We start from the raw sequence: 13,882 nt of genomic DNA on the forward strand, positions 1-13,882 counted from the left end.
TTACATTTTCATTGTCAAAGAAAAACTTCTCATTCCCACCAGATCCCTGCCAGGCCACCTGAGAAGAATAGATAGCGTGCATGAAATCAGACAATCTTACCATGTTCACCCCATTCACACTTGTCTGATGAGATTTGACAAGATTGTTCTTTTACATAACATGCTCCCACTAGCACAGGGATGTCAAACTCAAGGCCCATGTGCTTTAATCTGGTCCGCGCGGCCGGCCTGGAAATAACAAAGGACCGATCCGCGGTGCAGCCAAAACAGGGCACAGGGGGCCATGCGCAGCCCCCTGCGCCACGTTTTCAGCCTGGGCGGCCTCCTGCAACACTTTGCCAGCCAGTTTGACATCCCTGCATTCAGGGTGGATTTGATTTAAATGAAGTCGATTTAAATCACGATTTAAATCACTAGTAAAAAGGCTTGATTTAAATCAACTCAATTTAAATCATAATTTTTAAAGAGCTACTGTCATCTCTGTCCCACAGCGGCTCCTCCTCCGACCCGCTGTTGACTCACTGACAGTCTCAATATTGCAGAATATATAGCCTCATGCTACATAATTAAGCTCCATTTCATGATGAATAAATAATTAATGTATTGTAAATAGAAAACTACCTTAGGCAGATTTTTACTTGAAAAGCATTTTATTAAAATAAATTTAATAAAAATCAAAAAAATCCAATTTAAATTTAAAAAATCCAATCTAATTTTTTAAAAATCTGATTTTTTTTATTTTTTTAAAAAAAAAGTTTTATCCACCCTGCCTACATTTCTCAGCATGCATGCTGCTCACGTCATTTATAACTTTCTACAAAGTGATTAAGTTCTGCCAGCCAAGCCCAGTCTGCAGACTCTCACCATGTAAACAACCAGGCTAAGCCTGTTCAAGCAGTCAGGACTGGCTTTATATTCCAACTGCCAGTAATTTAAGATGCCATGACTGAAAAGAGACAGAAGTATTCAAAAAGGTTAAGGTGAGTTTTATAAACTATTGTCTCCCTCTGGGAAATCATAGGAAAATGGTGAAGTCCCCGGCAGTGAGGACTGACATTTGGAAAAAGAGAGAACAGGGAGGGGAAAAAGAGATTCACATCCATTTCTTTAAAGGTTACCCAGCAAAAATGGATGAACAACCGTCCTCCTGGTCAAAAAAGCTGCAGAAAAGCCAAACCAAGCCAAAGTGATAAACGGCAGAGATCTCAGGGGGATTAAAAACCCGAGAACAGCCAAAGGCATTCAGGGACAGCTTTGATCTCTTGCCATTAATCATGGTTGGAGATACAGAAACAAGCCTGAGGAATCCAAAAAGACATCTGAATCAGGGATGTCTGCAGAGTGTGGTGAAAAAAGTCAAAATCGCAGCCACAACGGTATGATCAAGACCTTGCCTGTTTGTTTTTTATGCGTGACGCCTAAATCTATGGCTTGAACAAATCACTGTATCTAACTGAGTGCAACGGGCAGGAACTAATTAAGAAACAGATCTTATGCAGACCAGCCTCCCAACCTCAATCAGCCCACCATCTTACATGTGAAACATGTTACCTCGCTGAGTTTGGTGGAACTCAGGTCACCCAGAAGCAGTGTATCTGAGGTGTGGGCAACAAGGTAGCGTTCCTTTCCCAGGATTTTCACCTCATCGATTTCATAGCCGTAGTGGGATTTCAAAACTACTCGCATACCAGTGGACAAATTCTTCACAATGACCTGGCATATAGATAAAAAGATATCATAGCAAAGCAGGCAGGAATCTCTTTTCCCCAACCAATATACCTACATGCATATTGGTGGTCTATAGAATTATGTGTAGAACAAAAAGATGAGGACAGCTCATTAGAGACTAGCTGGTCTTAAGAAAGTCAGGTTGGTTTCCCGGAGGCTAAGAAGCCTAGCATTATTAGCTAAATTGTTGCAATCATTAAATTCTGTCATTTTGTATTCACCCACTATTACATTTAACTTTAGGAAGACTATCCAGATCAATAGCACAGCCTCACACCATGCTAATATTTCTGCCTCTGCCTTCCAATAATACATTTTCAAGTTTAATCTCTACAAATAACTAGTTTGCCTGAAATACTTTAAAGACAACTTTTTTTCCTGATCAAAGGTAGGAATCAGAATATATTAAGTGATACGGCAGCATCATAAAGGAGGTGAAATCAAAGACTTTCAGACTTTAGGGGGAGAACCTGGAAGTCCTGAGTAGGGACGGAAATGGATGTGTCCTGTTATGTATTTTTAGTAGCACTATGTATATCATCATGTTGACTCAGCCTTCCATCCTTCCGAGGTCAGTAAAATGTGGAATCAGATTGTTGGGGGCAATATGCTGACATTGTAAACCAGCCAGAGAGTGCTCTAAAGCACTATGGGGCGCTATACAAGTCTAAATGCTATTGCCATTGCTACAACATGTGTGCTGCGTATATTAGGCATAAAAGAGCTGTGGTGGTGCAGTGGTTAGAATGCAGTATTGCAGAGTAATTCTGCCAACTGCCAGCAGTTCGATTCTCACCAGCTCAATGTTGACTCAGCCTTCTGAGGTCAGTAAAATGAGGACTCAGATTGTTGGAGGCAATATGCTGACTCTGTAAACTACTTGGAGAGGGCTGTAAAGCACTGGGAAGTGGTATATAAGTCTAAGTGCTATTGCTATAAAACAGGTACATGTTCAACATTCACATATATGTTGTTATAACACTATGCATTAATTCTCTAAGGCAATAATATCTATTTTGTGACTAACAAACTATTACTGCCCATACCACTTGGAAAAAAATTCTTTGTGGTTTATTTAGTTCTCATTCTGCTGGTATTTGACAATGAGCAAAGGTTCTTGTATTCCAAACTTCACACTTCACACTCATACCTGGCTTGGCCCCACATACGTCATTTCAAATTTGTTCTTGTAAATGCTCCTGCGAAGGCAGCAGTCAAACTGTTCCACTCCACCACACAGGGTACCCTGTGAAAACAAAAGTTTCCTTCAGGTATCCTTTGTGTACTAGCCCTCCAACCCAGAATATGAGATCGGAACACAAGGCCATCCAGGAATTGTATCCACAGGCATGATACAGAGAGGGGAAACACACCGCACAGAGTCGTGAACCATCTCGTTTCCAGGCCAACGCTGTGATGGTATATAGATGAGAAATCTCCTTGGGCTTGGCTTCCTCCCATGCACTGCGACGAGGACTCCAGTTCAACACTCTTAGCCTGAAAGATCAAAGATGGAGTGAGTAGCCAGGAGAGATTTGCCCTACTTCAATCTGTTCCCTTGTTCCATCCTCGAGCATCACACCTGTCAAAACTGCCAATTACTACTGACTGGCCCCCTGGACTGGCGGCTGCAACAGTGAACTCCTTCTCTGAAGCATCTCGACTGTAGTCAAAGGTTTGGATCACATGCCCTTCTTTCCCATAGGCCACAATCTTTTTGTCACAGCCGCAAGCCACAATGCTGTTGGATGCCCATGCCAAGGCATAAGGGGGACAGGGGTGCATCACCAATTTGCCCTGTTGAAAATCCAGAAGCAAAAATCAGAGAGTTGAAAGAGACAAGTGGCAACAGACAGCAAACACTGCACAGTGCTCTCAACAAAGGCTGTGCAAATACTTACCCCAAGCCAACATGAAAATATCATGCTGCTGAGAAGACCCATGACATTTTCTTCGATCCATTAACTGGGTACACAATGGCATTTTAGATATCCTTTTCTGGACATTTATACCGAAAAACTATTTTAATCAGACTAATTCCTCTTAAGACCAATTCCACATCTTGGTAACCAGGTTGGCCTAAAAAGGGAGTCTTGTTCTTTCTGTTAACTTCCAGATATAAGTTTATTAATCTGCACAGGAAATGCAATACTCTTTTTGCTGTGGGGAGCTTCAGCAGCCTAATTTAGCTTGGGCTCCAAGTGCAGATTTGTTCTAAAACAAACACAGCCAATATAACAAACTAGATAGATGTAATAAGGAATTTAATATATGATAACCTTTCCATTTTTTAAGGAGAACTTCCTGCTCATAATATAAAATACCAGGGGGAAATCTTTCATTTTCTGTCTCATATAAATATCCTTTTCTGCATATAGTAGCACACACAAATGGCTTTCCTGTTCTACCCAGTACAGCAGGGAAAAGGCCAAAGTAGATGAGATGGGGGGGTGGGATGCCATGATCATTTTAATTACTTTCTTCTTCACATGCCAGGGGAAGCAGAGCAGGGAGAGTGCATCATCTTGAAAGAAAGGCAGAAAATCAGGAAAAGAGATGACGTTGGTAGAAAGAGTGAAGACTGTGAACTGTACAACTCCACCGTCTTTGAAGCATATGTAAGTGTAGAACAGTATGCAAAGTTGTTCACAAAATAGAAAAGAAAATGTACAGTGTGTGTATGCACACAAAGATCTCTCTCTATAAGAAGACTATCCCAGCAACCTTCGAGTCTCCAACTAAGAGGTGCTCTATTCACCTCATTCCAAACTACCTCTCCAGTTTAGTGGAAATTCTTGTTGGGGGAGTATCCATCTTTTCCAGAAATATGAAATCAGGCTAAAAAAAGCTGCCACTCCCTGGATAACACTATATCTTGAAGGAATAAGAGCCGCGATAGCACAGTGGTTAGAGTGCAGCACTGCAGGTTACTTCTGCTGATCACCGGCTGCCAGCAGTTTGGCAGATCGAATCTCACCAGGCTCAAGGTTGACTCAGCCTTCCATCCTTCCGAGGTGGGTAAAATGAGGACCCAGATTGTTGGGGGCAATATGCTGACTTTGTAAACCGCTTAGAGAAGGCTGTTAAAGCACTATGAAGTGGTATATAAGTCTAAGTGCTATTGCTAATAACTGCTTTCCATGTTACACTCACCTCTTTACAGGCTTAATTTGGTTAGAGGAGGAGGACAAAGTTTTTCGTACCTGTGATTCCCCAGAGCCTTCATCATCAAAGAAGTAACGCACAATGGTTCCATCTGCATGTCCAGAGAGGATACCCTTCCCCGAGACACTGCAGAGGGGATATATAAGGAGTGATCAATATGGCATTGCAGGGGATCATTTCTTTAAGCCACTCATTTATTGTGGAGAAAAGATTCTCCACAATCATTTGTAATTCTGTTTACAATGATGTAGGCTAGAGCACTGCAGCCATCAGGCTCAGGATAAGTATCACGTAGCTAATCTACTCAACTGCAGCCTAAAGACAGGTACTCACAATAAACAAGTACTCTATGCCCACAGTCCCCAACCTTTTGGGTACCAGGGACCAGTTCTGTGGAGAGAGATTTTTCTGCAGACCAGAGGTGTGAGGTTTCGCATGCTGCCTGCATCCCTCTGATGGGGCTTCACTTGGTTGCACGGCCCGGTTTCTGGCATGCCACAGACCAGTGTCAGTCCATGGACCGGGGATTGGGGACCCGTGCTCTACGCTCCTGGCCAGCTGGCCAGGAGAGGAACCAGAGCTAGCAACTTCTAGGCAGTCAACTAAGGCACCTCTCCCATTCCCTCACTTACTTGGAGGCCAGTGACACCACATAGGAATCTGTTCCATAAATGGTAGAGGATTTGTTGGTCTTGGTGTTAGCTAAACGAATCTTCAGGAAAGAAAAATCAGGTCATCCCAACGATCAGGGAGCAAGAAGAGAATCAGAATAGACACCCCTCAATATCTGTACTGCTTGGGGAGAATTTGGGGACAGCCAATGACACTTAAGATGAATCAATCTGCAGCAGCATCTAGATGTGGGTGTATTTTTTCCCAATTCCCAAACTGTAATTCTCAAAAAGAGCTCTATGACTCAGCTTCTCTCACCTTGCCTTCAACAAGCCCAAACACAATGGTATTCTCCTCTGGCCATAGCAAACATGTCACAGCACTCTAATAAAGAACAAAGTAAACAGGATAATCAGGAGCAGAAGAAAACAGCTATTCTGCATGAAGACAAAGAAATCTGTCAACTGAATGGCCAGTTTCTGAAATTGGAGTTGCAATGCTGACCCTCCCATAGCTGAACTTCCTCTTAGCAGCTGTGAAAAATGATAGTACTATTAGGCAGAGCTGTTCTGATAATCTTTTCTTCCTGTTTATTCCATTCAGAAATCTTGGTCAGCGTAACTAATCCAATATCCAACTCTTTCCCTCCCTCCCTCCCAAACTTCAGTTCAGGGACCTGTCTCTTATTAATCAAAAAGAAAAGTAGATCTGCCAGTATGCAAGGATGTATAAGGTGTCTTATTACAAAGACACTTACCGTCTGAATAAACTTGTTGCAGATCACTTTTTTGTCACCCCTGGACAGAATAAACAGAGACAATATTACTGTCAAGGACCAACAAATATTACAAAGCTCCCCTAGGAGATCCAGCTGGGTGAAGTAATATAGGAATAGTGCGAGTAAAGCAGGGGACAGGTGAAAAGGTTATTATATAAATGTACATTTATGATGATATGTGTGAATTTAGTAAAATGAAAAAGTAATTGAAAAGAAAGTAAAAATCGGGATTGCTTGAATACCACCTTGGAAAATACTAAATTGAAAATGAATACAACAATAGAGAGAGAATGTGCACCTTCCGCCGCGCTGTGAAGACTTTTTTATTCCATCAAGCGGGCTTGGCCTAATCTTCTCCTTCTTTTAATATGTAAATTTTAAATCTGTTTTTAAATTATTGGGGTGTTTTAATTTGTCTGGGCCAAAATGATTTAATTTGATTTTATCTGGTTTTTAAATTTTTTGTATTTATATATTTTATTGTTTGGCTGTTCACCACCCTGAGGCCTTCGGGAGTAGGGCGGTATACAAATCAAATAAACTAAAACTAACTAAACTAATGGAGAGGGATAGAAGAGAGGATGGAGAGAGAGGGAAAGAAGAAAGGGAAAAGGAGAGAAGAAAGAGAGGGGAAACAAGAGTAGGAGAGAAAGTTAGAAAGGAGGAAGAAGGGAGGGGTAGGGGAAAGAAAGGGGAAGTAGAGAAGGAAAAGGAGAGGAGGAAAGAAGAAAGTAGAAGAGTAGATGGAAGAAGGGAAAGAAAGGAAAGAGAAGAGAGGGAGAAGAAGGATTGTTGTAAAACAAGGGAGATGAAATGGTAGAACAACCACCCTGAATATGATTAAATTGTTTAGGATGAAGATTGGATTAGTATGAAAGTTAAAAGAAAATATGTATGTTAGATAAGAAATTGTACATTTAAGATATGTTTATGAGAAAAAGAAAAAAGAAAAAAAGAAAAAAAAGAAAAAAAAAGCAGGGGTCAGGCACTCAGTGTGCCCATAGTCTCCTGAAGTTAATGTGACGTTCCTTGCAATTTAGAACTGCAAAAAGCAGGAAATGAATCATCTTCATCCATATCCACACTAACACCAGATGTGCAACTAAAGGGCTATCAATTCAACACAACCTGTTGCTATTTTAAAAGAATGAATTTCCGTTTTCATCCTATCCTACCCAAAGGCACTTACCATTCTTCCCCAATTTTGTATACAAAGATTATGTTGTCTGACTGCCCAACAGCAATCTTAGTAGAATCTGGGGAAAATGCCATTCCTTTTACCACATAGCTCTTCCTGCCATACTGGAAAGAGAAGATAGATAAAGGCTGTAACTTAATGTGCCTGGTGTTTATTCAAAATCATAATCCATAAAAAATGTATATCAGGAGACATCATCATGTCTGAAAAAGTCATTTACATCAATGCAGTGCACCAGGAAAACTATTAGAAGTAAAGGTGATTTCATTCAAGAAGCAGTAAGTGTTTTGCAAACAAAGCAGGCAAAAAGGAACCCAGATTTGCAAAACAGAAATACAAACAAACAGTAAGAGATGAAATAAATTTCTGGGGCATTTTAAAAATAATATCAATAATATAGATAGGCGACAAGACCAACAAAAAAAACAGCTATGAGGTTATACAATTTACTACAGGCTGAGAATATATCTAGAACATGTCAATCATGTATCAGTATATTGATGCCAATGTGTCACTAATAATGTGTACCTTTATGCCATATTTTATGGACATACATGAAAGCTGGAATATGTGAAATCCATCAAATTAGGCCAAAAATGTGAAAAGGTTTATTCAGGACAAAAGTTGTGGGGTTGTACAATTCCCACAAAAAAGGCTGTTTTCTAGAACCAAGCGAGACAACAACACTTTGTAGAAAATTACCAGGTCTGTGATAAATGCCAAAATGAAACTGGCCCAATTTAATGGACTGGTCAAATCATTAAAAAATATAAAAATATGTGGAAACTGTAGTGCTTTGGAGTCATGGGCATCTTCAATTTTTCTGGGACTGAGATTTTGACATACATATATAAATATGTAAATGAGTGGTGTTTTTAGTTCAAAAAAATCAACTGTAGAAGTTAGAAATCGGCATTTGTTTGAGTTATGGCTGGGTCTCCGACGAAAAAGAACAAGTAGTGTTTCCGTCCTTCCATCCTTCAGTTGTGGTTTAGTGTGGTTTCTGCTTCATTGCAACATTGTGAAACTGATTTTTAATTATTTCCTGAAATGATTTATTCTAGTTTTACTGTACTTTTAAAGCCTTGGAAGATAATTGAGCTTCTGTACAAAAACTCACAATACATAAATGATGCTTGGTATATCCAATTATGATACTTGCTACCAGTTACAAAAAATTGTCTCTTCCCTTCATATTTGCATTCATCATTTCTAACAAGTATTTTGTATAACAATAATCTGATGGCAGTGTCACATGAATATCTTGTAAAATATTACTCAGGCAATTCCAAAGTAAATGCATTTTTGAAAACTTCTGAAAATAGGTTCAGGATAAGTCTTCATAGAATAGAGTACATTTTCCCTCTCTTAACGCATAGGTCTACAACAATAAAGTACTAAATAATTAAAACTGATTCATCCAGAAGGGCAGCATGTAATGAGAGGAAATGAATGTGTTGAGTCTAACATACCAACTGAGCAACCCATTACTCCCTTTCTCAAATCTTGACTTTGGACCAACTCTGAAATATGATTTCATACAGCTCGACCACTCAAAATAACAATTTACCTTAGCATCTGCAGGCTTGGTGGAAAACTTGTCCCTACGCTCACCCTGTTCATCATATAAGAGAACCACGCGATCCACTGTGCAAACGGCAAATTTGGTATTATTTGGGGCCCAGGCCATGCAGGTAACTTTGGCTGCCCCATCCTGGAAGAAAGAAACGCAAGAAAAGTTATAGGTAGAATATACAGGCAGACTTCCAGCAAGTCAGATGAGAATTTCTTCAGGTTTAAATGACCCGATGCCAGCCCAATTTCTTCCCCGGGGAAGTGAAGCTATACTACGGTCCAGGCCATGGGCAAGGGACTGCAGGTGTGGTATTTCTCCCCAGGTCTCGAACTTCTCCTTCCCCAAACTGGTTTTTTTCTTCGGCTCAAGTAACCTGTGGAGTAAGTAGAGTCCGAACGTGTCGCAGCTGCATCGCCACCGCCGGAGGCTGCCGCGTCTCCTCCTGTTACCCGAGTAACGTCCCCTCGTGATGACGTCACGGGCTCCGCGTGAAGCGTAAAGGAAAGCCACGCGAACCATAGAGATACGCTAAATAGACGCTTATTTGTGGGAGCAGTCTTCAAATCTCCACTAAGGAAGGGCGGGGGAGGGAACTGATCATAGAAACAGTTGGAAACTTAGTTTTTCAGAACTCCATCTCGCCTTTTAGGACTTTGCGGAAAACTTATAATGGCTACATACTGAGCAAGATATACTGAGCTAGATATAATTGCTATATGCTGAGCTAGATATATTCAGTATAGCCAACCCTACAGGTACACAGACTAGTGATACTTGGCTTAATGCCAGTAACTGTGAGAGGGATCTTGGAGTCCAAGTGCACAATCACGTAAATAGGAGTTTATACAGGTCGTCCTCGACTTACAACAGTTCATTTAGTGACCATTCAAAGTTACAATGACACTGAAAACAGTGACTTATGGCCATTTTTTCAGAGTTATGACTTTTGCAGCATCCCCATGATCATGTCATCAAAATTCAGATGCTTGGCAACTGACTCATATTTAGGACTGTTGCTATGTCTCAAGGTCATATGATCGCTTTTTGTGACCTTCTGACAAGTAAAGTCAATGGGGAAGCCAGATTCACTTAACAACTGTTATTAACTTATCAACTGCAGTGATTCACTTAACAACTGTGGCAAGAAAGGTAGTAAAATGAAGCAAAACTCACGTAACAAATGTCTCACTTAACAACAGACTCATTATGGTCGTAAGTTGAGGACAAACTGTACTGTTGCAACAGCAGCCAAAAAAACCAAAGCAATCCTAGTAGGGGTGAAATGTAAAATTTGTTACTACCGGTTCTGTGGGCGTGGCTTGGTGGGGGGGGGTTTAATGTGACTGGGTGGGCGTGGCCAACTTTTTTTTTTTTTTAACTTTTCAAAGCATTTTTTCTAATGCTTTGAAAAGCCTCTGCCGATCAGGCAACTCAGCTGGGATCGTCAGAGACTTTTCAAAGCATTTTTTTACCACCTCTTCAGCCAAGAGGTTGCAGAAAAAAATGTTTTGAAAAGCCTCTGACAATCCCAGCTGAGCCGCGCGATCATCAGAGGCTTTTTTTTTACTTTTAAAAGCATTTTTTCGTCAGAAGAGGTTATAGAAAAAATGCTTTTAAAAGTAAAAAAAAAAGCCTCTGATGATCGCATGGCTCAGCTGGGCAGGGGGAGAGCGCAAGGATTTTTGCTACCGGTTCTCCGAACCACCCGCCGCCATTGCTACCGGATCAGGCGATCCGGTCTGAAGCGGGAGCATTTTACCCCTGAATTTGCATTAATAGAATGATAGACTCAAGATCATGTGAGGTATTAATACCACTTTACAAAGCCTTAGAAGACCACACATGAAACACTGCATCCAGTTTTGGTCACCAAGATATAAAAAAAGATGTTGAGTCTCTGAAAAAAATGCAGAGAAGAGCAACAACTATGATTAGGGGGCTAGAGAATAAAACATGAAAATCAGTTATAGAGTTTGGGTATGTCTAGTCTAGTGAAAAGAATGACGAGGGGAAATATAGCAGTGTTCCAATATTTGAGGGGCTGCCACAAAGATAATGGTGTCAAACTATTTTCCAAAGCACCTGAAGGCAAAACAAGAACCAATGGATGGCAATTAATGAAGGACAGCAGCAACCTACAAATAAGGAGAAATTTCCTAATGGTGAGATCAATCAACCAGTAGAATGTCTTGCCATCAGAAGTTGTGAGTGCCCAAACACTGGAGGCTTTCAAGAAAAGATTGGACAGCCATTTGTCTGAAATGGTATAGGCCAGGTAGCTCCCCAGCCCTCAAGCAGCCCTTTTCACCTCCCCCCAGAATAGGGAGCAGACACACTCCAAATAATTTCTTAGTTGTTTGCCACTGACCAAACTAGGGTTTGAGTTATGCTGGAGATGCCCGGGACTGAACTCTCCAAACCCCACAAAGCAGATTTGTTTTCTATCACCAAAGGAGAATTTTCCCAGAAAGTTAAATCCTAGATTTCATGACTCTAAATAAAAAGAGATAAATATGAATATCTTCTGTGCATTTGTCCTACACAGTGGTTGTTATAGTCCTTACACTGTATTTTATCGATGTCTCCTATTTTTTTCTTTTACTTGATCTTTTGATTTACTTAAGATGTTTTTGAGGACTTTAGTTGGTTTGTGTGCTGTGGTGATGCTGTGTAGTTATAATAGTCTGTTGGCTGTTTTTGAGATGTTTTTGATGTATTGCATTGTTATCCTTTCCATAGCTTGCATTGGTTGTGGGGCAGTGGTGGGAGTCAACATTTTTTACTACTGGTTCTGTGGGCGTGGCTTGGTAGGCGTGGCAGGGGAAGGGTACTGTAAAATCTCCATTCCCACTCCACTCCACGGGAAGAATACTGTAAAATCTCCATTCCTTCCCCACTCCAGAGAAAGGTTACTGCAAAATCCCCATTTCCTCCTGATCAGCTGGGACCCAGAAGGCAGAGAATAGATGGGGTGGGGCCAGTCAGAGGTGGTATTTACCAGTTCTCCAAACTACTCAAAATTTCCGCTACCGGTTCTCCAGAACTGGTCAGAACCTGATGGAACCCAGTTCCATCAGGTTCTTGATGGGGTCCTTGAAGTTCTCTTTGTTCTTTTCTTGTAGACTTTCCATTACCTAATTAGATAACATCATCAATGCTAGCATCCCACAGTTCAACCCTAGCTACAAATATTCTCTTCCATTTTGTTGGTTGTGCTATAGTGGGCTAAATGGTCAGGCATTTTTTGGTAAGGTTCTATGGGTATCCATTTTGTTGGAAGATGTTGCATAAGGAGTCTGTTTACTTTTTCTGATGTTCTTGGCTGCTGCACTGTTTGTGCTTGTCCAGATAATGTTCTTATACAGCTCTTCTGGTTGGAAGTTGGGTTGTTACTTTGGTCATGGAGCGCTTGGCTAATGTGAGTCAGACTTCAGTTTCTAATTTGCTGCCATTTCCTCTGCTGATTAGGATATCTAGAAAGGTTTATGTTGTTTTCTTCTTTTCTTCTGAATTTTATTTCTTTGAAGATGTTGGTTCATGTATCTCTAGTTCTTAGCCCATTTTTTCATACAATCTTTTACTTCTTCTATTTCAAATTTTGATAAAAAATATACATTTTACCAGTTACACGTTCATCATTTGTACATAGTTCAACTTTAAATTTTGTTTTCTGTTCAATTCCAAATATTTTATTATTCACATTGACTGTGTGGCATTGAAAACTAAATCCTTCTCAGAAAATTGCTCTTTTAGTTTCATCTTATATTCTCCATGTTGTTGTTCTTTTCATACGTTTTTCTTTACCAACTATTTCTTTCGTATAAAATGCTTCTTGTGCTGAGAACCCATAAAAGTATTTGGTACGATCTGAATTTATATCTCTTCCATATTCTCAATAGGAGACTTCTAATATAGTGATTCTTGAAGTCTGTATTAACCTTAACTGTATCACATTACAGAAAACAATGCCATCAAAACCTCAGATTGTTCCCTTCTAATTCTAAAATTCTAAAATATAATTTAAACCCCAACTATCTGTTCTACTTAGGTAAGAGCCTACTTGAAACAGAGAGTGCAGTTCTATATTCAGAGAAATTGAAATGGGTTCATTTCAAACGGGAAACAAAGATAGCCAAGAGATGAGAATCTATTGAATGGGGAAAAACTGAACACAGTTTAGCTTAGGGAAAAGATGACTGAGAAGAGAGACAATAACACTCTTCAAATACTTGAAAGGACATCATATAAAAGAAGCTCAGAGACAGGATTTGTTATCTCTGATTCTGGAGTGCAACACAGAGAAAAGTGGATTTAAGTTACAGGGAGGCCAGGGCCGGATTTAGATGAAAAGAGGCCCTAGGCTATTCCACTTATGAGGCCCTTTCACCTATAGTGAAAGTGTAATTTTAATTTTGCTAACAATTTGAATGTAGGCCCCTCTTGATCTTGAGGGCCTAGGCTGAAGCCTAGTTAGCCTATAGGAAAATCCGGCCCTGAGGGAGGCAAATTCTGATTAAATGTTGGGGGGGAAAAACATCCTAATAGCAAGCTTGATAGGAACCAATTATTCAGAGTTGATGGACTCCCCTTCATTGGATTTGTTCATATGGAGTCAAGATGCTCCTAGACCCTTTAGGATGCTTTAATGAGGATTCCTGTCCAAAGCAAGGTGTTGGAATTGATGACCTAAATTAGAGGCCTTCAAACTTGGCAGCTTTTAAGACTTGTGGACTTCAACTCCCAGAATTCTCCAGCCAGCTATGCTGGCTGGAGAATTCTGGGAGTTGAAATCCACAAGTCTTAAAAGCTGCCAAGTTTGAAAACC

General features: G+C 40.4%; 1 protein-coding gene across 6 annotated transcripts in view; it reads right to left on the reverse strand.

The window, feature by feature from the left end:
- The window catches only part of IFT172 (intraflagellar transport 172), a 35,934-nt gene extending 26,394 nt beyond the window's left edge, over positions 1 to 9,540 (reverse strand). For 4 of the 6 annotated variants that reach the window (XR_015731610.1, XR_004592083.3, XM_034421104.3 and 1 more), the window contains exons 1-12: positions 9,431 to 9,540; positions 9,052 to 9,195; positions 7,473 to 7,585; positions 6,263 to 6,302; positions 5,824 to 5,889; positions 5,526 to 5,605; positions 4,932 to 5,019; positions 3,311 to 3,525; positions 3,102 to 3,225; positions 2,879 to 2,974; positions 1,552 to 1,713; positions 5 to 58 (exon numbers count right to left, since the gene is read on the reverse strand). Coding sequence is in view for 4 of the 6 variants with exons in the window: in XM_034421104.3 (XP_034276995.1) it covers positions 5 to 58; positions 1,552 to 1,713; positions 2,879 to 2,974; positions 3,102 to 3,225; positions 3,311 to 3,525; positions 4,932 to 5,019; positions 5,526 to 5,605; positions 5,824 to 5,889; positions 6,263 to 6,302; positions 7,473 to 7,585; positions 9,052 to 9,195; positions 9,431 to 9,469 (1,221 nt within the window). In the remaining 2 variants the exon portion in view is untranslated. The remainder of the gene's footprint in view (positions 1 to 4; positions 59 to 1,551; positions 1,714 to 2,878; positions 2,975 to 3,101; positions 3,226 to 3,310; positions 3,526 to 4,931; positions 5,020 to 5,525; positions 5,606 to 5,823; positions 5,890 to 6,262; positions 6,303 to 7,472; positions 7,586 to 9,051; positions 9,196 to 9,430) is intronic. The other 2 variants (XM_087883365.1, XM_087883363.1) reach the window with 1 other exon arrangement.
- Positions 9,541 to 13,882: the final 4,342 nt, after the last annotated feature.

Source organism: Pantherophis guttatus, chromosome 1, assembly GCF_059756535.1.
Source record: "Pantherophis guttatus breed Tessera chromosome 1, ASM5975653v1, whole genome shotgun sequence".
NCBI lineage: Eukaryota > Metazoa > Chordata > Lepidosauria > Squamata > Colubridae > Pantherophis > Pantherophis guttatus.